The 27,096-nt window shown below is 35.1% G+C and overlaps 1 protein-coding gene across 1 annotated transcript in view; it reads left to right on the forward strand.

Moving 5' to 3' along the window:
- The first annotated feature begins 6,421 nt into the window (after nucleotides 1-6,421).
- Nucleotides 6,422-27,096, forward strand: part of PIEZO2 (piezo type mechanosensitive ion channel component 2) — a 539,935-nt gene continuing 519,260 nt past the window's right edge. Inside the window, exon 1 of the mRNA XM_074274855.1 lies at nucleotides 6,422-7,704. Coding sequence (XP_074130956.1) covers nucleotides 7,641-7,704 — 64 coding nt within the window. The 5' untranslated portion in view covers nucleotides 6,422-7,640. The remainder of the gene's footprint in view (nucleotides 7,705-27,096) is intronic.

Raw genomic sequence — 27,096 nt, forward strand, 5'->3', positions numbered from 1 at the left:
CAAAGAAAGATACATAGCTCTTGATCAGATATGAAGGTGGAATGGAGAGGATCATTGTTTCCACACATGATGTTTTTGTACAGAAATCTTGAGATATGATGGTAGATAATATTCTTGATAATGGAGCTCAACATGAGAAAAGATTTGAAAAGAACACACTTTCATTCAATTCTTAAACTTAAGCTCCTAAACTATTGATGAATTGGAAGGCTCCTTTAAAATTATTGGATCCAAATATCTAATCAATTCAGGGATCCCTATATAATAACCCCCTTTTGTTGTTTGATCACTGAAGTCAAATCCAACTCTTTGTGACCTCATTTTGGGTTTTCTTGTCAAAGATACTGGAATGATATGAAATTTTCTTCTGAAGATTATTTATAGATGAGGAAACTGAAGAAAATAGGGTTAAGTGATTTGTCCAGGGTCACACAGCTAGGTAGTGACTGAGGCCAGATTTCAACTTAGGAAGATGAGTCTTCCTGACTCCAGGCCTGATATTTTGATGAATATATCACCTAGTGGTATACAGTAACCCCCAATCAGTAGTTATTCATTCATTAGCTGAATATTACCAGTGAAGAAGAATTTATTACGCCATTGGTCAACTCATTAAGGGTTGGAGAACTAGTAGCTAGAAAGTTATTCCTTATATTCAAATGAAATTTACTTAAACCTGCAGTAGAAAATAGAGATTTATAATAGAGGCTAAAATAGAGGGTTCTTCTTATGGTAGAAAGAGTTCATTGAACCAAGCCCAGAAAGGACTATACTATAGCAGGTCAAATTAAAAATCTCACACAAAGAAACTTAAGCCATAGCAATGCACACCTTTAGGAAATATCTATATGATTTCTCATGTCACTCATAGGTTATCTAAAACCCTTTATAGCTTTATAATATGTGACCCTATGGCTTTTGTGCAATTGACTTTATGTTTGCAGATTATCACTTAAGAAAACCAGACTAGAACATGGCATTTCAGTTGGTCAAAACTGTTAAATGTATCACTAGGTTTTTGTTGTGTGTGTGTGTGTGTGTGTGTGTGTGTGTGTGTGTGTGTACTCAGCTAAAGCAATGAAAGTCAACAGAGATACAAACAATAATGATTCTTCTGCTACTTGGCTTAAATGTGAAGCTACTTCTTTTCTCTTCATTGAAATTTTCACATTTAAAGAAAGAATATTTTTTATGTTATATTCTTTAAAGGACAGGATGGAGGAAGCACCAGGCAAGTCAATTTTCTCCCCGTACTCTACCTTGACTACTTCAAATTCTAATGGAGACATGTCTATAGCTTTGAAATTAAGAGCCTTGGGAAGAGCAGTTGCTTTCAGAACAGTGTCCTTAATCATCCTTCTGGAAAACAACCTCTGTGGAGGTATAGTCTGGAAAGTGCTCCTGCAGATACTACAGTCACATACACTGAAAACTCAAAAAAGAAAGTTCTTGTCACCAAAGTACTTGCCACTGTCAAATGGCTCAATATCAAGAAGTGATAAGATTTTATTAGTGGAAATGGCATTAAGAAAGAGTCATCATCATTTGGTTTTAAAGAACTATGGAAACTTTACATGTAACTTAGACCTGAAACCTTCCACATGTTTTATTCCCCATCAAAATATTAGATCCCTGAGATCAGAAACTATCTTATAATTTTATTTGTGTCCCCTGTGCTCAGTATAATACTTTGTACAAAGAAAATATTTAATAAGTGCTTTTTTTTCATTAATTCATTCAAAAGAATGTTTCACAGGTTTAAGGAAACCTGATAAGTATAGTCAGTGTTTTTGTAGGCTGGAAACATACAAATTCCTTCCCAATCATGAGCTTCTTGCTCAATAGAGCACCAAGAAAGATATGAATTAATCTTCCTTTTAAAAAACATTGGTAATATATAGTTGATGCCAACACACAAATTCAATATTATAACAATAGGTAACACTAGCAAAGAAGGTATTATTTTAAAAATAATTTTAAGTGTTAAGAATGTTCCTTAAAATCCAAACATAGATGATATCCAGGCGTTTACTGAGGCAGTTGATAACCATTGCTACATGGGAAAATTTTTTATCACATCTATATATGATATTATAGTATAGTTTCTACTGAGAATTCTAAGAGAAGATTGGCTAAATCAAATACAGCTTTGCAGAATTAGCCAGAAAATCTCTTTGTGAGCTTGGCTATCAGAAAATATTCCAGAGATTCAACTGATGATATCCTAATTTAATCTAGAATTGTGATTTTTAGAAAAAGTAGACAGAAGATTCTTTTGTCAACTCCAAAAGCAATTGAGACTATTTTTTTCCTATTCTGAATCCTATGGAGATGCACTGAAATACTTTTAGTTACTGTGGTTTTCTTATTAAAGTCTTATGCCTCTCTTTGACTCATGGAAATGATTCTAAATTTTTCAAATATATTTAAAAAAAATTTAAGACCATGAAATATCTGACCAAATTTGAAAATGTTCCAGAATATACTGAATGATGGACTTTATGTCAGTCACCCAAGAATTAGTTTAACTCATTTGAGAGAGGTTTATGACCAAATAATTGTCTAGAGTTTGATGTATTTTGAGAGAAACACAAAACAATTATGAAAATCATCTCTTGATGGAAGGAGAAATTATAGTGTGACTGGATAAAGTAATGTCAAAATCAAATTAAACCCTGAAATAGAGAAAATGCTTCATTGTCATGGCATAATATTAGTAAAGCTATTAAACAGTAAAAGTTGACTTTTTAATTCTGCCAAGAAAAAAGACCAGATTCACTTCAACAAACACTGATTGAAAGTCTAAACCAATGAGATTTCAGATCTTTCCAAGTAATTAAAGTTCTTTTATAGAAGAATCATAGCCTAAAAATAAAGAACTGCTTTTGGACTTACTTGGAGCTGGCATAATGAGCCCACTTATACCAGAGCTGAAAGGATCTTTAAAGGTCATTAAATCTAGTCTCCTCATTTTCCAGATGAGGAAGTTAAGGCTTAGAAGAGTTTGCTGATTTACACAGGTCACACAGTTAGTAAATAGAGGAGATGGGATTTTCTGATTTTGGATTCCCTACTACATTAAACTTGTCATTCTGGATTAAAGCATTCTAGGTTTGGTATTATGCCAATCTGGCCTTTAATGCAAGGAGAGTTGACCTCCCTTTTTACATACTCTTCACTTCGTCAAATCTTTGCTGTATTACCTCAGAGGAAAAAAAAATACTTCAGACTTAGGGTTAGACTAATGCATAATGTTTCCTCAAAAGGAATGACTAAAAAAAGTCTTCAATGTACAGTATAAATATCATTTTTATTTACAACATATAAAAAGGAATGTTCACATAGAACCTACATGTTTATATTTCATTAAAACAAAGTTAAAATTGGTTCTAGTACCAATTTTTAATTAGCATTACCATCTGCTGGGAGAAGATAGCTAAATATCATTAGAACATAAGTACTTTGTGGGATAACTAATTAGATATGTTATATTTGACTTTCGCTCTGCCCCATCCAAACAAGTTGGAGGTCATGTTTCCTTGTAGAATGGGCTTGGGCTACTCTTCTTATCAGTGCTTGTCTTCTCCAGAATGTTAAAGTACTTATTGGGAAATTTCCCCCTTGACATCATTTAGCTCAAACTTAATTAAACCTGTATCATCAGACACCTCCAATATACAAGTTATCTCCAAGTCTGGACATATTCATTTAAGGATAGACATTTCTTCAATTAAGATCAAGTAAAAAGAAATACATTAAACCCAGGTTCAGGCTTATCTAGACAAGTTATATTCTTTAGAGGCCACATGCACATTATGGCATGGAAGGTAGGGCATGACACAGACCAATTACCCCTTTCCCACACTCTTCTTAGAAAGTAGCTATGAATATAAAAGTAAAAGCCAGAAAGTAAGTTATTCAGAAGCATTTTTGGCTCTTGAGCTAAAAAAGGGATTCTTAACCACCTTGAAGTATGAGTTCTTTGGCCTTATGTCACATGTGGCTGGAAGCAAGCCCCCAGACTTTCCCATAGGAGAATATAATCAGGAAAGATAACTCTGAGCACAGTGCTCAACTATAACTAAATGCAAAATCCCTTGGGGGTGAATTGTAGATTTATTTGAGACTAGTATTTGATTAGGGTCCAGCAAGGTGGGGCAGTGGATGAAAAACTGAGTTAAAATCTAGCCTCAGATATGTACTAATTGTACAATGTTGGTCAAGTTCTTTAAGCCTGTTTGCTTCAGTTTCCTCATCTGTATGAGTCAGAGAAGGAAATGGCAAACCACTCTGGTATTTTGGCCAAGAAAATCCCAAAAAGAATCACAAAGATTCAGACCTGAGTGACATTATTGAATCACAATAGTAACAGTAGTTAATTACCTCATTACAATGATGAAAGTCATGGGCTTCCAAGAGCCATTTCAGCTTTCTAACATTTTTCTTTAAAGTCTTGAAACATAGTATAGTAGAAAATAATCTCAAGATCTATGATTAAAACCCTACTCTGCCCAAGGTCACAAAGGTAGTAACAAGAAAAATTAAGATTCATGTTTGTGTCATTTCAAAAATCTAGTAGTTGATCTCTGCCTTGGATTTCTCTTCATTCTAATCCACTTTCAACTTATCTGTCAAATTGACTTTACTTAGGCCATATTTGACTATGTTCCTCTCCTATATTCAATCAACTGTTCTTGTTCCCTATTGTCTCCAAGATAAAATATAAATTCTTTTTTTTTTCCCTTTTAAAACTCTCTATAACTGAGTTTCTTCCTTCTTTTCTAGTCTTTTTGCTCCTAATACCACTTCCCCTCAATAATCTGCAATCCAATGACACTGGCATCTTTGTTGCTCTTTTCATTAGATACTCCACTTTCCAACTCCAGGCATTTTCACTTGATATCTTTCATACCTGGAACACTCCCTCTCTTCAACTTCACCTCCTAATTTTCCTGGATGTTTTTAAGTCCAAGCTAAAATATCACCTTCTGCTAGAAGTAGCTAAAAGCAATGACTTCATCTGCTGATTATTTCCAATCTGTATTTTCAGAATACAGAGACAAAAATGAAGTAATTTCCATCTTCAAGGAATTCATATTCTGCTAGATCTATGGGATCTAATTTACATGGCTCTAAATGTTTGCTGAATAATCACTGACATTTGTTTAGATTTTAAGGTTTGCAAAGTGCTTCATAAAATTACCTTATTTGAAAAAAAAGTAAAACTAAGAGAACAAAGAGTTATCAATATTACTGTCATTATTAATAAATATATTATTAGTCATTAACTGCAGCAACCTCAACATTGAGCAAAGGTTCATTTTGTATTAACTATACATTTCGAGTATAACTTGCTTGAAGAATTCTTTCTAGGTTGACAAATCTGTTGACACCTAGAAGACAAGCTCAGACTATAGAATAAGAAAACAGAAGACTTATGAGTAACTCTATTACTAATAACATTTAAATAACTCTTTATTGCGAAGATTATTGAAGGCAATGGTCCAGTTTCTGTGAAATTAAGCCCTAAACCATGGCACACAATATGTTGTGAAGAAGATGAAGTCAAGAAACTTCTTAAATTTATATAGAGCCACCCACAGGGGAAACACAGACACACAGACAGACACACAGACACAGACACTCACAGACACACAGACACACACAGACACACACACTGGGAGAGAAAATTTAGTGCTGTGTCTTCAGCTAGAAACACTCTGAAATAAAGGATTTCTTCCCATTACATATCAGGTTGTGAAACATCCTGAACCAACTATGAGGTTAGACATCCATAAGACCTAATAAAGGGAAACTAATTCTTTTTTCTATTGAAAATGAATAGAATTAATTAGGTTAAAGGTAGGTAAGTATGCAAAGGAGAGGTGTATGACAGCACAAAAAAAAAGTCCTTTACATTTTTCCTGTTATCTCAGGCACCTAACCATAAATCATTGTTCCCTAAACAATATAATCACTTATCCACTGGCTCTCAGATCCTTGGTTGGCCCTGAACTTGGCCAGCTGGGCAAATCGGTCATGATGCATAATGAGAAGTGAATGGGTTGGCGGCAGAGAACATTTGTCATAGCCCTAAAGAAAGCAGGAGGCCAGGGATAGAAGAGATGCAGGTAGCCGGAGATAGGGGGCCAAGACAGCTTCCCAAGGAAATCACACATTTAAGCTCCACACTGTTCTGATGAAGAACATTTTCTTATCCTCTCACCACTCAATTACATAGGACAGTTTCCAGAGCCAGTACTCAGCAACCCAATCCCTACACTCTCTGGGCGGATCAATCTGATTGGCTGGCAAAACTGCCCATCAAAGAGTAGGGTCTTGGAAAGTTTCATTCAAGGTGGAGAAGTGCGGAGGGGAGGGTGAGGGGGGAAAGAACACAATTGCAGTCGTTTATTCGTTTCGAGGGACAGCGGGCAGCAGCTGCAGCAGCAGCAGCAGCAGCATTAGCAGTGGCAGGAGAAAGGAGACTAGGAGGAGTCTGCGGGCTGGTAATCTGGATTGCTTTTTTTTTTTTTTTCTTCCTCCCTTTTCTCTCTCTCTCTCTCTCTTTTCTTTAAAGAGAATGAAAGAGGACAAATCAAACAAAAGTCAGGCACTGTTAGTTATATAAACTTTTTTTTTCTTTTTTTTTGCCCGCAATCCTGAGATCTCTTTGGAGGATTTATTCAAAACAATAACACAATAAATCAACCATTAATGCAAAGCCTATAGAGTCTGGGGATGACTTTACTCGGTTGGCTACTGAGGTCTGGGTCTTTCTGGCCAGAGGTTGAAGGCTTTACGACTGAGGTCTACAGTGCGCTCCAGAGCTCCTTGGTTTGACTGGTTTGGAACAGGGGATTTCTTAGAAGGCGACTGGGCAGCCCCGCTCTACAGCTCCAGAGACTTTGGACCTCCTCGGAGTAGCGGGACTGCGTTCTGGGCAACGAAACTTGCTTGGGGGTGGGTGGGGTGGGGTGGGAGACTGATCTTCAGTCCACGGAGTCCTACCGAGGAGGAAGGCAAGCGTGCAGCTTCTGAGGATATCTTCCCATTAAAACGCCCTTCCCTTTCGCAACCAACTCCAAAGAAAAAGGAAAAAAAAGGAAGGCACTGACTTTCCCGTACCCTACCTCACACCCTCGAGAAAACAAAACAAAACGAACGAAGCCAACTACCAAGAAAACTCACAGCAACCAAATAGCCCATCACGATCCAATCTCAGACACCAGAGGACACCTTGACTTGGGATTTTAAATTAATTCATGGGCTGTTCTCTTGATGTGGGGCGTTTACTGAGGTGTCTGTTGCAGAAAGTCTACTGAGAGGGAAAGAGAGAAGTGGAAAAGGCTGCCGAGGGAGAGGAGAGGAGGAAAGAGAAAAAGAGAGAGAGAGAGAGAGAGAGAAACAGACAGATACAGAGACAGACAGAGAGACAGAGACAGAGACATAGAGAGAGACAGAGACAGAGACAGAGATAGACAGAGAGAGAGGATGTTTGACCAAATGAGATCAGGCTCAGGCAGGACCACCTAGATTGTCATGGGACTGTCCTCGGGGCAGTAACTTAGCCTAGCTTTGTCTTCTTGCCGTTGTCGCCGCCTGGATCCCAGGTTCCCGTCAGAAGTGCTCCAGAAGCGATGGCCTCAGAAGTGGTCTGTGGACTGATCTTCAGGCTTCTGCTCCCTATATGTCTGGCAGTTGGTGAGTAAATCCTTGAGCATTGTTTGAGGGCTAGGGCCTACTTAGGAAGAAGTGTACCTGCTGAGACGTTGAGGAGTGTATGTGTGTGTGTGTGTGTGTGTGTGTGTGTGTGTGTGTGTGTGTGTGTGTGTGTGTTGGGGAGGGGGTATTCATCTATTCATGACAATGACCCATGGTCTTGGAGATAAGAGATTGGTAGTCATTTCCGAGGACTTTATATATTTTGCAAGATCTGGATTTGGGGAAGCACCTGTCATTATTAAGCTGTCCCCAGCCCAGATATACCACACCTGGGACTTTCCTCTTCTATCTTCCTCACTGACAGAATCTGGTTTCCAGTTGACTTTACTTTCTCTTAAAGTTTCTGGCTAAGGAGTTTGAGCTACCAAGTGTGATTTTTCATGCCTAGAGTCTCCTTGGAGTCAATTCATATTGAATTTGTCATAGCAGGTAGATTTTATGTCATGAAACACAGGCTTCCAGTACAGTATGGACAAGGTTTAAAACAAAAATGACAACCCTGCCTTGGAGGTTTTCATCTTTTTCCAAGTTTCTATTTGCCCAAGATATTCATATCATACTTACTCACCCAAGGTCCCCACAAAGTCTGAAAAATCCTAAGCTCTATAGAGAACAGAAAGTGCATCTGTGTATGTTGTGGATGAGTATAATGGAGATATGAAGTTGTTACACTCTAAACACTGTTTTTTTTTTTTTGTTGTTGTTGTTGTTTGTTTTTTTGTTTTTTTGTTTTTAAGGGAAGCTTTTAAATACAGCACTATTAAATCTTTAACTCTCCGTATAGATGGTACAACCTTTTAAAGGAAATTATGCTTCATATTTGGAAAAAAAATTAGAAAAGCCTTCTGTTCTGGAGAGTTTATCTAGTCTATGATTCAAGTAATGGTATTGTATTGAATTTTATCCCTTCCAGCCAGCCAACTAATGATAGAGATGTGTTTTCTTCTCCAATCTAAAAGTCTGATATAGAAAGTCTGTGAGATACTATTTTATTTGAAATAACAAATATTTTCTAATAGGAAAACAATAGACTTTCTGCCAGAGACAAATGAATCAAGATCTTTTCAGGTCTTTTCAAGTTTTGCTTGTGTTTGTTTCAATAAGTTGTGTAAATGGTGAAATACTCCTGGTGCTTAAAGGGCAGTTGTTGGGATACATCACATTACTTGGATAATTATAAACTTCATTTGTCATGAATTTTGGGGAGAAATGAGCATTTTCTTGATAATCTGGGAAAGCTCCTAAAAAGCAGGATCCCAGGCATCTCCTGGATTCCTTCAGGAGTCACCTATTTCTTCTTTGCACTGGAACTATTGTTCACTTTGTTATTACAGCCAACAAAGCTTTGCTTAGAGCTCTTGTCTTCTGAAGTTTTACTAATTACTTGGTAATAATGAGTATGATGTGGGCCAGAAATTGTTGTTTGTTTGTTTATTTTTTCCCCTCTAAAATGTGTAAGGGTGATAGAGACAGAGAGGTTGAAAATCTTCAGAATCCAAGAAATTAAGATCTTGCTTCTTACTTTTTTTCTGTTTTGTTACACACACATACACACACTCACACACACCTCATGCATATCACATTGTTTTCTATTTTCAAACTTAGAAATGCCTTCAGACTCATATGTCTTGTGGTGTGTATGTATGTGTGTGTGTTTATGTATATAGGAGGAAGAAGAGAAGACTTCTTGGGGAAAGAAAGAGAGATTTATTAAAAGCTGCTTTTCTCACACTTCTCTCTCATCAGTCTCTTTTTCCTCCCTCTTTTTTTTCTTTCATCGTTAAAGCAAAGTTGTTTTATGTTTTTTTGTTTGTTTGTTTGTTTTTTTGAAAATGAAGCAATATTTTCCCTGGGCCTTTTGCCCTGGAAAAAGAGGCTAGAAAAAACACCTGCTTTGATACCGAGTCTCGCAGCGTTCCTCTTTTCTCAAAGTTTTTGCCTTTTCAGGTAGAGGAACGTGAATGAACATCGGCATAGCTAAGAGTCCTCTATACATAAGATCTTTTTTTGGGGGGGGAGGTAACAATCATCCAGAATATCTGTCTATTGATCATAATATTGACTGTCTCTCTCTCTCTAGTCCGCATTACCTTTGAAACACAACTAAAGAAACTGTATAAAATAATGAAAGAGATTCTGGGTAATAGCCCTTGGAATAGTTAAGTGTCGCTGGGGAAGTAGCCTGCCTGAGAGAAACATCGCCTAACATTTCCTTCCCCCCACCTCTGCAAACTCATGCAAATAGGGGGTTTGGATTTATGTCAGGAGTTACAACAGACATTGAATGAGTCTATATTCTGTAGTTCTCAAAGCCCTCAGTGCAAAGTACCTTCGGACTTACAAGCTTGGTAGGTGGGGCTCCTAACTGATGCTACTCAGTCTGCTTTCTTCCTTTACTTCAATTTCTGGGTTGCTGAGAGGTGTACAAACACTGTCGGGTGTCTGTTGGGAGAATATCTCCTGGGCCGCTCTGGGACCCTAGTTTTACAACTAAGACGAAAGCTTGGAAAACTCTTGCGCTGGTTAATAGCAGTTTCAAAAGAGCCGCCCACTCCCCTCTCCTTGATCCTTTTCTGGCTTTCCCAGTTTGTGCACAACCCCTTAAGCCCATATGTTTCTCTACTTGTTCCTTCTCCACCCTCTTCCATTTTCCAATCCTCCACTCAACCCTAATCCACTACTGCCCCAGACTGGGCAAAGAGCCATCAGCGTGCTATCTTAATCTCTGAGTTTCAGGGGCGGAGCGGGGCGGGGCTGGAAGAATGCCCCCTACATTCTCAGCTGAGTTACTGACAGACATTCCTACAACCGTTTCTTTGGGGTGGGCCAAAGGGACTAAGATACCGGGTGCCAGAAGATCCTGCAAGAGTAGAGCTGAAGAAGTATCTGGACCTAGTCTGAACTTCTTAGATGCTCTACTAAAGGGATTAGTACAACTCATAATGTCCCTTTGATCAGCAGTTGAGCATTAATGAAGTGACCAATTCCAAAACTAAACATTCATATTAATCGTTGTTTTCATATACTGTTGTTGTTTTATTGGGAGGGGGGCATTGTGCCTCCCTCTTATTTTAAGGGTTTAACTTGTACTGAGAGTAGAACAAGAACAGATTTTCAAGGTTGTAGGAGAGATTTTAGTTCCACCTACTCCCGAAGTGCCACTAAATCAAACATTCAGGTTTCCCCTAATATCCTAGGCAGAGATGTTGCAATGATCTGTTTGCTATTAGAATCGATTTTACATTTTAGCCGTCTATTTTTACATCTGGGCAAAATAGCCTGCAAAGCCAAATATTTTCAGAACCATACCACTTTACATCAACCTCTCTAATGGGGAGTGTTGATAATTCCTGCAGAAACATTTTAATTTTTTTCCCTTCTCAATACCAAATGAAAAAAGACTCTGCTATTTTGTTAAGCTTGCTTGAAGAGTCCCATGCTCTCCCCCCTTTCTCCTTAGACACAGGCATCCAGATTAATACAGGTAAAATCAATTTCTTTATTTTCATATGTAGCTCTTGTTATATACATATTTGGCCTAGACCTGTGATTTTTTTGGTCAGTCCAAGGAAGGACACTTTCTCTATCAATGCAGATTTTAAAATGTCTTTCAACTTAATAGTCTTAAAGAGATTTCAGAGTCCCTAGGAATGTAAGAGATTCGGTGACTCTGCCATTCAGGATGACTTGGTTCTTCGGTTTCAGAGAAGAGATAGAAACCCAGAAATTTCTAACAAAGAAAACAGCTCTCTAAATGACTACACCACTTTTCTCTCTGAGGCAGAATCAGAAAAATTTGATTGGATTCTTTACCATTTAGCATTTTGGAGCAAAATATTACTTGTCCATTATAAATAATATACTACAAGTGCTTTATTATAAATTTTTAGATAGAAAAATCATCTAAAAAACTTAGGTTAGAATCATTGTATCTTAGATCTAGAAAGGACCCTAAATGTAATCTCTTCCATTCATTATGATTTATAGACAAAGAAGTTGAGGTCTCAAGAAAAGAAATGATTTGCTCCACAACAGGCAGCTATTTAGTTAGTGGCAAACATTTCTATTTCTCTTTCCTGATGATAAAAATTGATGTAAACTATGGGGAGGTGGGGAATGCCAATATAAAAAAAAGCTTCAGATTTGTTCTTGGAATTCCTTGAACAGCTGCAGCTCCCCTTCCCCACTAAAGTTTGTATGAACATTAGTTATGTACAATCTATAATGCTTCTCTTCATATAAAAAGACGATGTTATTGACTCACATCAGTCTAACTCATACTCAGTTTGTGTGTATACACATGTATGTGGGGGGAGGGAATTTGTGCTTATCTGCCTGTATTCACTTGATCTATTATCATCTTCTGAGTCTGATGATGGTATTGGGCCTGGAACCAAGAATACCTGAGTTAAAATCCAGCCTCAACCATTTACTTGCTGTGTGACCTTGGCATGTCTTGGCAAGTCAGTTAACCTTTGTTTGCCTCAGTTTCCTCAACTGTAAAAGTGGATAATAATAGCACCCATTTCCCAGTGTGGTTATGAGGATCAAATGATATAACATTTATAAGAAGTGCTTAGCATAGTGCCTGTCATATCTACACTACAAAAATGCTTATTTCCTCAATCTTCTATTCCCCTCCTATGTGGACCAATTTGTACTTATCTCTATTTATTTTTTCACCTGAACTATCAATAATACTTTCTTGCTTAATCACCTTCATGACTAAGGACGGTAAGGAAATAGTTCACTTGAGGCCATAGTATACTGATCCAGAGGATATAGAGCCAATGAAGTGAGGTCATTGAAGTGATCTAACTAATGCAGATGAAATAACAAAATGTAAAAACAATCAGATAAAATAACCCCCCAAAAGGCCTATCTGTGAATAGCCTTGCAAATGTAGTAATTATCTGCAACTTCCTTCAGGTTTACTTAATTTTCTATCTAAGAACTTGTTCAAGCAGGAAAAAAAAAAAAAAAAAAAAAAAAAAAAAAAATATATATATATATATATATATATATATATATATATATATATATATATATATGTATATATATATATATTTCTTTCCAGGTCAGCTCATTATAAAACTTTATACTATGCACATTTCAAGATATCAGAAAAAAGATTTGGTATGATTATCCACCAGTATGAAATATGTTTGTCTCTAATATGCCTGTTTAGGTGTCACTATGTAGAATGAGTATATCTAGACTTATTCACCTGAAATATTTACATTAGATTTTACTCCCTTCCCTTCTTTTTCCATGTCCTTGTTGTTATTTTCTCAAGATATGGAACTCCTAGCTTGGAAATCCTCTCTGCAAACATTGATCTATGTCTCCTCTTTAACTTAAAGTCTTAAAAATTGTCTGAAAAAGAAAATGAGAGATTAAGTGACAATTAGCCTATGGTCATATAGCTGGTGGGATTTTAGCTAAGATCTGAGGGAACCCAAGGAAAACAAGAGGTGGAATGAGAAGAGCATTGAAAGCATAGGAGAAAACCAATGAAAAATATTTTCTCTCAAAGGAGAAAAAATTAACTCTGAAGTCAGAGTTGAGATGTTTTGTTTGAGAAACATTGAGAAAACCAGTATCACTGGACTGTATATAAGGATGGTTGTGTAAGAAGATTTTAAAATGTTACTTGAGCTATGTTTTGAAGGGCTCTGAACAAGGAACAGAAGATTTTCTATTTGATTCTGGAGGTGATAGGGAATCACTAGAGTTTTTTGAATAATTTATCCAACTTTAATTTTAGCAAAATCACTTTTATTTTAACTCTTTCCCTTCCCAAGACTATATCGCCAGATTCTATATACAACATTTCTCCATTAAATGCTTGTTGAATTTAATGGCAGTTCCTAAGTAAATTCTCTTACTTATTCTTTAAGCCTTTACTCCCTAATTAATTGTCACCTAGTTAATCCAATAATACAGTAAACTAATTGATTGCAATTAGTAGGCACATATTAATCGAATTCTCTTTATCAGGAATAATTCTAAGTTAGTGAAATATAAAACCAAAAAATAAATAATTTTTACATTCATAATCCCTAGTAATATGCTTAGTGTTATTATCTTAACACCTTACATTAATATCAAATAAAAAAAGTTTTTAACCAATGAATAATCACTGAAAATAGAATATTTTAATTGAAATAATTGTAAAGGACATATTTTTTTTAGTAGTTAAAGTTTTTTATTTTCAAAATATATACAGGACAATTTTCAACATTCATGCTCACAAAATCTTGTGTTCTAAATTTGTTTCCTCCCTTCGGCCCATGCCCTCCCCTAGACAGAAAGTAATCCAATATATGTTAAACATGTGCAATTCTATATATTTTCTACAAATATCATGCTGCACAAGCAAAAATCAGATCAAAAAAAGGAAAAAAGTGAGAAAGAAAACAAAATGCAAGCAAACAACAACAAAAAGAGTGAAAATATTATGTTGTGATCCATATTCAGTTCCCACAGTCTTCTCTCTGAATGTAGATGGCTCTCTTCATCACAAGATCATTGGAACTCCCCTGAATCATCTCATTTTTTTAAGAGAATCATGTTCATCAGAATTAATCATTGTATAATCAGGTTGTTGCCATGTATAATGATCTCCTGGTTCTGGTCATTTCACTTAGCATAAGTTCATGAAGTCTCTTCAGGCATCTCTGAAATCATCCTGCTGGTTATTTCTTACAGAACAATAATATTCCATAACATTCATGTACCATAACTTATTCAGCTATTCTCCAACTGATAGGCATCCACTCAGTTTCCAGTTCCTTGCCACTATGAAAAGGATTACCACACAGCCCTTTTTGTAATGGCTGGAAACTGGAATTGAATGGATGCCCACCAATTGGAGAATGGCTGAATAAGTTATGGTACATGAATGTTATGGAATATTATTGTTCTATAAGAAATGACCAGCAGGATGAATACAGAGAGGCCTGGAGAGACTGACATGAACTGATGCTAAGTGAAATGAGCAGAACCAAGAGACCATTATACACTTCAACAACAATACTACATGATGATCAATTCTGATGGACGTGGCTCTCTTCAACAATGAGAGGATCCAAATCAGTTCCAAGTGATCTGTGATGAACAGAATCAGCTACACCCAGAGAAAGAACACTGGGAAATGAGTATGGACCATAACATAACATTTCCACTCTTTCTGTTAATGTTTGCTTGAATTTTTGTTTTTTTCTTCTCGGGTTATTTTACCTTCTTTCTAAATCCGATCCTTCCTGTGCAACAAAATAACTGTATAAATATGTATACATATATTGTATTGTATTGTATCATATATATATATATATATATATATATATATATATATATATATATATATATATATATGCATATTTAACATGTATGGGACTACATACCATCTAGCGCAGGGCGCGGGGCAAAGGAGGGGAAAAGTTGGAACAGAAGGTTTTGCAAGAGTCAGTGTTGAAAAATTACCCATGCATAAAAACTAAAAGAAAAAATAAAAGAAAAAAAAAGAAAAGAAAAGGCTTGCCACAAACATTTTTGCACATCTGGGTCACTTTCTCTCCTTTATTTATTCTCTCCTTTTTATCTCTTTGGGAAACAAGTCCAGTAGAAATACTGATGGATCAAAGGCACAGTTATATAACTCTTTAGGCATAGTTAAAGGACACATTTTAAAAAAATAATAATAATAGTTTTTATTTACCAGATATTTGCATGGGTAATTTTACAATATTGACAATTGCGAAACCTTTTGTTCTAATTTTTCCCCTCCTTCCCCCCCTCCCATGGCAGATTGACCAATATATGTTAAATATGTTAAAGTATAAATTAAATACAATATATGTATACATGTTCAAACAGTTGTTTTGCTGTACAAAAAGAATCGGACTTTGAAATAGTGTACAATTAGCCTGTGAAGGAAATCCAAAATGCAGGCAGACAAAAATAGAGAAATTGGGAATTCTATGTAGTGGTTCATAGTCATCTTTCAGAGTTCTTTTGCTGGGTGTAGTTGGTTCAGTTCTTTACTACTCTATTGGAACTGATTTGGTTCATCTCATTGTTGAAAATTGCCACGTCCATCAGAATTGATCATCCTATAGTATTATTGTTGAAACATACAATGATCTCCTGGTCCTACTCATTTCACTCAGCATCAGTTCATGCCTGTCTCTTCATGCATTTCTGAAATCATCCTGTTGGTCATTTCTTAAAGAGCAATAATATTCCATAATATTCATATACCACAATTTATTAAGCCATTCTCCAATTGATGGGCATCCACTCAGTTTCCAGTTTCTGGCCACTACAAAGAGGGCTGCCACAAACATTTTTGCACATACAGGTCCCTTTCCCTTCCTTAAGATCTCTTTGGGATATAAGCCCAGTAGTAACACTGGTGGATCAAAGGGTATGCACAGTTTGATAACTTTTTGAGCATAATTCCAAATTGCTCTCCAGAATGGCTGGATGTATTCACAATGCCACCAACAATGTATCAGTGTCCCTGTTTTCCCACATCACCTCCAACATTCTGCATTATCTTTCCCTGTCATTCTAGCCAATCTGACAGGTGTATAGTGGTATCTCAGCGTGGTCTTAATTTGCATTTCTCTGATTAATAATGACTTGGAGCATCTTTTCATATGGCTAGAAATAGTTTCAATTTCTTCATCTGAGAATTGTCTGTTCATATCCTTTGACCATTTATCAATTGGATAATGGCTTGATTTCTTATAAATTAGAGTCAATTCTCTATATATTTTGGAAATGAGGCCTTTATCAGAATCTTTGACTGTAAAAATGTTTTCCCAGTTTATTGTTTCCCTTCTAATCTAATCTAATCTAATCTTTAGTTTTGTTTTACTAAATCTTTTCAATTTGATATAATCAAAGTTTTCTACTTTGTGATCAATAATGATCTCTAGTTCTTCTTTGGACATAAATTCATTCCTCTTCCACAGGTCTGAGAGGTAAACTATCCTATGTTCCTCTAATTTATTTATAATCTCATTCTTTATGTAAAGGATACATTTTTAACAAAGGTTTTCTGAAGGCATCTTATTAGAATTTCCTAAATTATGTTATTTGGAAAACTGATCATGCAATTGATATAAATAGTAGTTTCATTCTAATGATATTCTAAATATACTAAATATTAAATTATATATGTGTTAGTCATTCTTTTGTATAATTTCATATTGAAAAAAGGCAATCTCATTGCTTTGTTCCAAAATTTCTTCTATTATCCTCTATCCCAGTTTCCCTTTGAAACAGAAAGATGTTAAACAGAAGTTAAAAGTTTGCTATCATTTAAAATCCAGAAGCTTTCTAGTTATTTTGGAAAACTTTTAGCATAAAAGAATAGTTTTTATTTCAGAACTAATAGAAATTAGATCAGTTGGAAAGATATTTTATATTTTATTGAATTCAATAAGCATTTATTAGAGAAATGTTGTATATAGAATCTGGTGATAAAATCTTGGGAAGGGAAAGAGTTAAAATAAGCCATTGTTCTTTGTCCTTATTAAAATCTGGGAGAATAAGATGGGGAAAATTCACAATGATAATAACCAACATGATAAAAATAAAAACATCAGGAAGGTACAAAACAAAGAATTACATGAGGTCATTACCCAATTGAGAAATTAGGGAAAGCTTTATCAAGGAGTTAGGATTCAAGTTGAATTTTAAGGGGTGGGGAGGAATTCAGTGAATGAAGATCTAGAGGGAGAATATTCTAGGTGTAAGGAGCAATGTTCATAAAGACAAAGTGAGTTGAGAGAGTAAAATAATTGTACTGGTGACTTTCTGATGAATCAATTAAGTTCAACTTTATTGGCATACAGAACAGATGGAGAAAAGTAACATGAGATAAAGCCAGAAAGTTAATGGATATCAATTTGTGGGAGGCTTTGAGTATCAGACAAAGGAGTTTGAATTTTACTTGTTAAGCAATGTTTCAGGCATTTTTCAGTTTTGTCTGAGTTTTTATAAGCCCATTTGAGGTTTTCTTGGCAAGGATACAATTTTTCAATTTTCTTCTCTACGTGATTTTACAGATGAGGAACTAAGACAAATAAAATAAAATGACTTATTAAGGTTCACACATAGATAAGTGTGAGGGACCAAAGTTGAACTCAGATCCTCCTAATTCCAGGACTATTGCTTTATCCACTGTATTTCTTACCTGCCTGCAAGTCAATAGGGAGCCAGTGAAGACTTTTGAATAGGGGAGTGACATGACTTAATTGATTTGTCAGAAAGATAAATATTGCAGTGGCATGAAAAATTAGCCAAAAGAAATAGAGAGTGGTATTTTGAAAATCTTTTAGTAAATTATTAGTTCTAAACAGGAAAAGAATGACAATTTTTATGGAGGTGGTGAGAATGGGCAGCTAGGTACTCAGTGGATAGAGCATAGGGCTTGAAGTCAAGTATATTTTTCTTCAAATCCAGTTTCAGACGCTTACTAGCTGTGTAACTTTGAACAAGTCACTTAACACTGTTTGCTTCAGTTTCTTTATCTATAAAATAATCTGGAGAAGAAAGTGGCAAAGCACTCCAATATCTTTGTCAAGAAAACTCACACAAATGGGTCACAAAGAATCAGAAATGACTAAAGGTTGAATAACAGTGGGAAGAGAAAGCTGGGGAAAGATGTGAGAAAGATTGCAGAAATATAATTGGCAGAGATTTTTATATTACACTTGTATTCCTGATTTTTATACTTTGTGGCATTCATCAAAACACAGTACTCCTATTACTGGTAACATCTACTGCATCAATATGAAATATTCTGACCTGACATTTCTAAATAGCACTTAGTATTCTTGGGCTTCAATTGTCTTGCCTGCAAAATACTGAAAGCTCTATAGTAATTTCCAGCTCTGTTTAATATTATTCCATTCTATATAAATTTTGGATGTCTACCATTTGCTGCTTAGAGATTTCATATGTCTTTTTAAACATATTTCTGACAAGTGTCTGTTTATACAAATACTGGAGTCAAATGTATAAAAATCAGCAATAGGAATGTAGTATAAAGAGCTCTAGCATAGGAATTAGGAGTTTAGGGTTCAAATAATAGTTGTAGAATGAAATGTCTGTATGATGTTGGGTGAATAACTCCACATTTGGGTCCTTCCTCACTTTCCTGATCCCTAACATCTTTTCTATCCCTCACATTCTTATGAATCATCAATACAACTCATCATATGATTTTGTTTGTAGTTATATATTTCATTTAATTGTCAAGATCTAATAACATTCTCTCTACTGCTGACATTCCTTGTGTCAGAAGATACTATTATTGTCCTCATGACAGAGATTCATTAGTATAAATCCATTTTTGTTCCTCTATTACCCAGATCTTAGGTGGTTGTGATGTTCTGTTTCTCCAAGTTGTAATTCTTCTCTGGGAACAGATCTCTTGGGGAGCTTCTGGAGGCAGCCTTGGCTTTAGTTCCAGTTCAATAATCCCAAATCCAGCCAGGAGTTAAATTCCAGATCCTATATTGTGTCCTTCAAAGTCTTGAATCTTTTCCTGGAGTCCAGCTAGCTTTCTTAGAGGCCTATCTCTCTCTTTGGTTCCCCAATGAGCTCTTATCAGAATGTCTCCAGCCAGCTTCAGTTTTTAGCTCCCTCTGAATCCAAAGCCTCCAGCCATCATGAAGGTAGACGTGGGAATGAATGAGACTCTGAATCTCCTAGAGTGTGGGATTGTGAGTTTCCCAGAATTCAATCCTAGTTGTGAATCTCCCAGAAGTCCATGAGTAGGCGTTTCCTTTAGACTTGTGAATCTCCTGGACTTGCAGATCTCCCCACTGAAATCCTGGCTCTCTGAATCTCCTTGAGCTTCCCTGAAATTCTCCCCTTGACTCAATCCTGACTCCTCATATCCTCCCAGAGAATGAGTTTGTGGGTACTCCCTGGGCTTGTGGGAGCTCCTTAAAAGTTTGCTTTCTTAAAGGTGTGAATCTCATGTGTGGACCAATGAGCTAACTCCTTTAAAGGTATAAATTCCTTTAAAGGTTTGAACTCCTTTAAAGATGTGAACTAAGTGCATAAGTACCTTGTAAGAATCCTAACAGGTGGTTTGGAATCAGGAGACAGTATATAAAACTGATCAAACATTTACATCTGTGGTTGTTTTTAAATCTAAAACTGTTGTTACCATTGATTATCCTCTCTCCTTACTTTTTGACCTCCAGAAAGTACATATATGCCCCTCAAATAACCTATGTATAATGTGTCTCAGTTTCCTTATTTATAAATCACACAATATATAGGAAAAACATGCCATAAAGAGGAAGCCCTCCAGTAATATTTAAATTCTACAGATGTGGCAACTTACTAATTGAAGTTCTGCCTGTGTCTTCTCTGCCTCTTCTAATACTACAATATCAAGAGTCTAATCTCAAATGTTAGCTTTTCCTTTCTTAAAAAAATGCTGGCTTCTAGCAACCCAAGCTAGGTGAGATCCTTGGCTATTCTTATGGCTATTCTTGGCTATACTCATGGCTCTTGTCCCACAGTTAATATCCACTACACACACAACTCAAGTACTTTGCCATTATTTATTCTTCCATCCTTGTTGCACTTTCATTAGCTATAGCTATCATTCAGTAGAGGATAATAATTCATAATCATCTACATTCTATCTTGAAATTTCATTTTAGCTAAATTCAATATTATAAAATACAACATAATTTTACTAATATGACAAATAATCATGTTATTCAATATGTAGCTTTGAAAAACAAACAAAAAAAAATCAGTGTAAGTTTGTGTCAGCACCCTTGAAAGTGCATGATTTTTTTTTTTAAATGGTACCAATTATTGTGGAATGAATCAGCACAAATTAATTTATTTTCTGTAATAGACATGCCTATGCAAGAACATAGTTTTAATCTTGACAAAGAAAAAGGGGGAAAGATTCTAATTTTTAAAAATAGTAATTGTTTATTGAGATTTTCATGGAATGTAATATATCAAAAGTGACAATATCTAATATTTTAAAAATAGTAATTATTAATTGAAATTTTCATGGAATTTAATGAATAATACTCTTTAAAGCCATCATCTTACAAGAATATATGTTATTCCGATGGTGGTGTTTTAGAATTTTAAAATTTCTAATTTTAGATTTAGTCAGTTAAAGCACCAGTCAGTTTCATGATGTTAAACATTGAATGATTTATTATATCATTTAGAGCAGTGGTCCTCAAACTTTTTAAATAGACTGTGGGAGGGCCAGACTATAGTAAAAACAAAAACTCACACTCTGTTTCCACCCCTCAGCCCATTTGCCATAATCCAGTGGGCCACATAAACGCCCTCAGCAGGCCACATCTGGCCTGCGGGCCATAGTTTGAGAATTGCTGATTTAGAATTTAGGAAAGAGAGTTCCCAGATTGTGCTTTGTAGCCCAAATAATCATTGACTGCTTGCAGAAACAAATATATTCTGCCATCCATATGGCAGAGAAATATCCAGACAAAACAGGATATGTTCCATTATTAAATTGTCAAATCTTATAATTAGTCAAAAGTAGTCAAGAGCTAGCTAAAACTCTGCTTCATATTTAAACTTCTCTAGGACCTGATCCTTTCTAACTTTGTTAGTCCCTTGACACTTTATTCTCCTGGAAATATTCTGTAATACAGCTGTATTGACTTACTTGCTATTTCTCCATTTCTCAAACATGATACTCTGTCTTCTTTTTTCCTTACCTTGGCAATGTCCTCCATACCTGGGATGCTTATCTCTATGTTTTAGTGCCCCTTGGTTCCTATAAGATTCAGCTTTCTGTGAAACACTGCAGGGCATTTTTTATCTCCCTAGATCTTAGTGCCTTTCCTTCTTATATTATTTTCCATATATTATGCCCAAATATATGCATATATACACACAAAATAAACACAATACAAATATATGTAGACATATATATATGTATATATATATATATACACACAAACATTTATAAATTTTTTTATGTATGTACATATGCACTACCTAGTTAGGTACATGCTTTGCCCTCATCCTTGATTTACTTATTGTTCTATGAGCTTAATTTGTAGAATCTTAAGCCTAACTTTGCAGGTATATAAAATGAGCACAATCATTTGGCAATTTGAATAAAATGTTTCAAGTCCTCAAAGATATGGGAAAATTATATCATTTTGCTTTTCTCCTGAGGAACCTGTATGTGGGCCAGGATACCACATGGTGTCCTAAAATGGACATGAAATAATTGATTGGTTTAAGATTGGAAAAGGAATATGACAAGGCCATATACTGTCATTTTATTTATTTAATTTATTTTCAGAGTACATCTTTGCCAGGCTTGATGAATCAAATGTTGGATTTGAAGTTGCTATGAGTAATGTCAATAATTTCAGATATGCAGATTATATCAGTTTGATGGTGGAAATTGAAGAAAAATTAAGAAGCTTCTTGATGAGAGTGAAAGAGGAGATTTTAAAAGCTGGTATGAGGCTTAGCATAAAAAAACAAAAAACAAAAAAAACTAAGATTTTAGGAGCTGGTCCCATTACTCCTTCACAAATATATAGAGAAAATTTGGAATTAATGTCAGATTTCATATTCTTGGTTCAAAGATCACTGCAGATGGCAACTGCAGTCATGAAATTAAAAGATGCTTGATCATTAGAAAGAAATCTGGATAGCATACTAAAAACAGTGATATGATTTTGTCAACAAATATCTGTGTAGTCAAAGCTATGTTTTTTTCAGTAGCAATGTATGTTTGTGAGAGTTGGAGTATAAGGAAAGCTGAGTGTTGTACAGTTGGTGCTTTAGAAATATTATGCTGAAGAAGATTTTTTGACAGATTCTTAGACAGTAATGAGGTCAAACTATTCACTACTTAAAGAAATTAATTCAGGATATTCACTAGAAAATCTAATACTAAAGCTGAAGCTTAAATACTTAGATCCAAAGATGGTAGTCATTTTTCTGACATTGGAAAAGATTCAGGGTAAAAGGAAAAGGGGATGACAGAGGACAAGATGGATAGATAGTATTATGGAAACAATGAATATTTATTTGGACAGGCTTAAAGAGATGGTGGAAGATAGAATGGAAGATAGAATTATGCTATGGTCTATGGATCACAAAGAATCAGATATGACTGAACATAATTGAACAACAACTTCCTCCCATTAGAATGAAAGCTACTTGAAAGCAGGGGTTGTTTTTACTTATTTTCTTTTTTGCTTTTATTCATATTTCTAAAACTTAGGGCAGGGCTTGAAAAGTAATAATAATACATAAATGCTTGTAGGCTGGCTGAAATATTGCTTTTGGTAAGTTTCTTTTCATATGTAAAGAATTTTTCATGTATCTTGTAAATAAGTTATTTTGCTCATTGTGTTTTCTTAAAGAGAAATGCAATCCACTTGCAATCCAACATCAGTAAACTATTTGCAACATTGCCCCCAAAGTCGATATCTGTTATTTTAATAATTTTTATTGTCCTTCCCTGAACTTGACCATTTCCCCCAGAATCTTTCTATTAATGGGAACTTTACATGTGCCCTGTAGTACAACAAATGCAGTAGTTATCCAGGACTGTTGACTTTTTGTTCCATGATGCAGTGTCTCATTTTGTGCTGTCTTAAAATAGAATGGAGTTTCATTTATTGCAGGGTTACAGAGGAAATTAATGTCTAATTTTTCATTCACTCTTATCTCTTCATCTTTTTTTGGCATTACTGCTTTCTAGGTTTCTTTTCCTATTCTTTCCCAGGGAATGCATTTAACTAATTTTTTTTTCATGTCTAAGCTCAAACTTGGTTGTGTCTTATACAGTCTAACATTTAAGTATTTGTTAAGCTTTAATTTACTGTTTTGTAATTGACTGCTGTATTGGCCTTATAGTTAGAACTTTTCCTCTAAATTTTGCTTGTTTAATTTGTTCATGGTATTTCCCCCAGGATGTGTTTATGTATGATATGTGTATGTGTATGTGTGCATATATATATATATATACATATATATATATGTATACATACATATATATCTCTCTATATGTGTGTATGTATATATATATAATATACATATATTATTATAAAAAAGATTGTACTTTATATCTGGAGATCTTAAGAGTAACCTATACTTCAACTAATATGCCACCAACAAAGGCAAAACTGAGAGGATAAGGAAGGGCTTTGAAGATGATGCCAAAGATGACACTATTGCTGATACTGTGATAATCATCCTCATCCAAAACTTTGATCTGTTCTGTGCTCAAAATTTTAGGCAGTTTATAGCCCAAAGTTTTGCAGGTTGCGTTGGCACAGAGAAGAACTAATACAGAAACACAAGAAAAGTCACCTAAATAGCCAGACTCAACAGAATTCCATTGCTTACCTCAAAAGTCTTACCTGAGTTTCTAAATATCCATCCTGCAAATACCCTCAGATCCTCAGCCACAATATAATGACTATTTTGGGGATGTCAACTTAGAGGCCTGAGCTGTACCTTTTTTATTCTATTGTTTATAAGCAACCTCTGAGTTCAAAGGAAACAGGGCCATTGGTAGCTGCTTTTATACTCGTATCAAGATGTCTAGCCTCCCTGGACCTGTCAACAAATTAAATTGTATTAATATGTTTTCCATTTTTTATATTTCTTGTCATTTCATCTTATCTCACTTTGTTTTCTTCATGCCATTTAGTCTTAATAATTATTTTATTGTATTCATTGTTTCCTCATCAATTTGTATATTTTCTAGTGGGTATTAAGACTTCTCTTCAATTTCCATTTAGCAAGCACTTAGGATATGCCTAGTACTTCTTTAAGTGCTATGTTAACTATAAAAGAAACATGAGACATTACCCTCCTTCTGAAGCTTAATTTGATGGAACAAAATGCTAAGGGAGGGTGTGATGTTATGATCCAAAGAAGATTTGCATTAAGACTGCAGTTCTGCTTGATTTGCACATAGAACAAGATGTCCTTCCCAAGATAAGATGATCAGCTCAAATTTTCTCATCATACAGTTTAACTTGGTTTGGATACTGTACCATTCCAACTCCCTTAGTCTCCTCTTCCCTGTAATTGGAGGTTTGTACGGTGGGGCACTGGACAAGGATCTGGACTTTGTACTCCATTGTCTACTTTCCATGTTAGGTTGTACTTAGTTTGAACTTGGTGATTTTCCTGATACCCCTTTTCCACAGCTCATTGAAGACGAGAACATTCTTTTTTTTATTTTTTATTTTTTATTTTTATCCCTAGTGCTTAACATAGTGGCCCCCTGTGGGCTCTTAATAAATATTTTTTGGTTTAAGCATTGAATATTAATCCACTCATATAAAGTGCCTTCTTACATCACAATCTTTTATTATAGTTCATTCTCCATTAATTGTCTTTGCACCTTTTTGTTTCAAATATTTATAACTTTGTTTATCTTTCTTAAAGAGTTTAAACCATTTTGTGGGAATTTCCTTTCCCAATTCAATGCAAAATTGGGGATGCTTTTTTTTTTTTTTTTTTTTTTTTTTAACAAACTAGAATGCATGTAGTAAAGCAAATTGAATGTCATCTTCAGTGTCAAGATTTGGATTCCAGTTACACCTCTGCTATATAATTGTTTCTGTTTGTTTCTGCAGATTTTAATTTTTGAAATTTTTCCATCCCTTTCTATCCTCTTTCCATCCCATGCTATAAAAGGTCCTAATTGAGTTCCTACTTAACCTTTCTCTTGACTCTGAAATCTCTAGGTGCATTTCAGATGATAATCAATGTATCTCTCTTTTTCTAATAACTCTAATTTATTATAGCATTTACTGTGTTCCAGTCTTGTGCTAAAATATCTCATCTTATTCTCAGAAACCTGAGAAGCAAATACTATTATTATCCTCATTTTCATATAAGGAAACAAGCAAACAGATTAAGTGGCTCACTCAAGATCACACATCTAGTGTATAGAAGCATCTCTAAACTCAAATGTTCCTGACTAGTCCCAGAGCTCTTTCCACTATGGTACCTAACTGCCTTTCTTTCACTTATTCTAATGTAGAATGGTCACTTCATCAATCAGTTCTTTAGCAACTAATTCTTCCTTATTGAAGATAATCAGCTCCAATAATACACTATCGTGTACTAGGAACCAGGATGTCACTGTCTGATTATTTTTTTTTGCTTGATTTTTTTTTTTGCTTTTTATTTACCAGATATATGCATGGGTAATTTTACAGCATTGACAATTCCCAAACCTTTTGTTCCAATTTTTCCCCTCCTTCTCCCCACCCCCTCCTGCAGATGGCAGGTTGAAAAATACATGTTAAATATGTTAAAGTATAAATTAAATTCAATATATGTACAAAAAGAATCATGCTTTGAAATAGTGTACAATTAGCCTGTGAAGGAAAGCTTGATATTGTTTTTGCTTTGATATTGTGAAGGACCAGATTATCATATAGATGAGGCAAGAATGTATTATCCACTTTTCTTTTGTAAGAAAAAGCTACTTATGTGTGTAGGACAGATTCTGAGTTCACTCTCCCATCTTGCATTTTGATTAGCCAGTCAGTTGGCATCCCTGTGGCTGTTCAGTTTTTTTTCAGCTGTGCCCATCTCTTTGTGATCCCATTTGTGATTTTCTTGGCAAAGACATTTGAATTGTTTGCATTTTCTTCTCCAACTCATTTTACTGTTGAGGAAACTGAGATAAACAGGATTAAATGACTTGTCCAGGATCACTGTGCTATAACAGAGGCCAGATTTGAACTCATTATGATGAGTGTTCCTGACTCCAGGCTCAGTATTCTATCTCCTGTTCTCTCTTCCTAGTGTCTGGCTTTTACTTCCTTTAAGTTCTAAGGATAACTAAAGGAGTTTTTATTTCTAATACTATAATATCTTCCCTGCACTCCCAAGTTGGCAGATATACCTAAACATCAATCAATAAATTAAAATATTCCCATTATCATTTAGTTAATTTATATCAATTACTTTTCAAAAAGGTATTTATTAAGAAGGTTTGGCAAGAATGGAAATATAATTATCCCAAACTGTGATAATACTCTTCTCCCTAAATATCTGCTCCATTCCTGATGTTAGTAGATTGAAGTGTTTGCTACAAGACAGTCCTTTTTTCCTTTCATGGAGGCCTGTTAAGACTCCATGAAATCATTTTTACAGTCAAAGATTCTGATAAAGGCCTCAGTTGCAAAATATATAGAGAATTGAATCTAATTTATAAGAAATCAAGCCATTCTCCAATTGATAAATGGTCAAAGGATATGAATAGACAATTTTCAGATGAAGAAATTGAAATTATTTCTAACCATATGAAAAGATGCGGGGCAGCTAGGTGGCACA

Source organism: Sminthopsis crassicaudata, chromosome 1 (assembly GCF_048593235.1).
Source record: "Sminthopsis crassicaudata isolate SCR6 chromosome 1, ASM4859323v1, whole genome shotgun sequence".
Classification (NCBI taxonomy): Eukaryota; Metazoa; Chordata; class Mammalia; order Dasyuromorphia; family Dasyuridae; genus Sminthopsis; species Sminthopsis crassicaudata.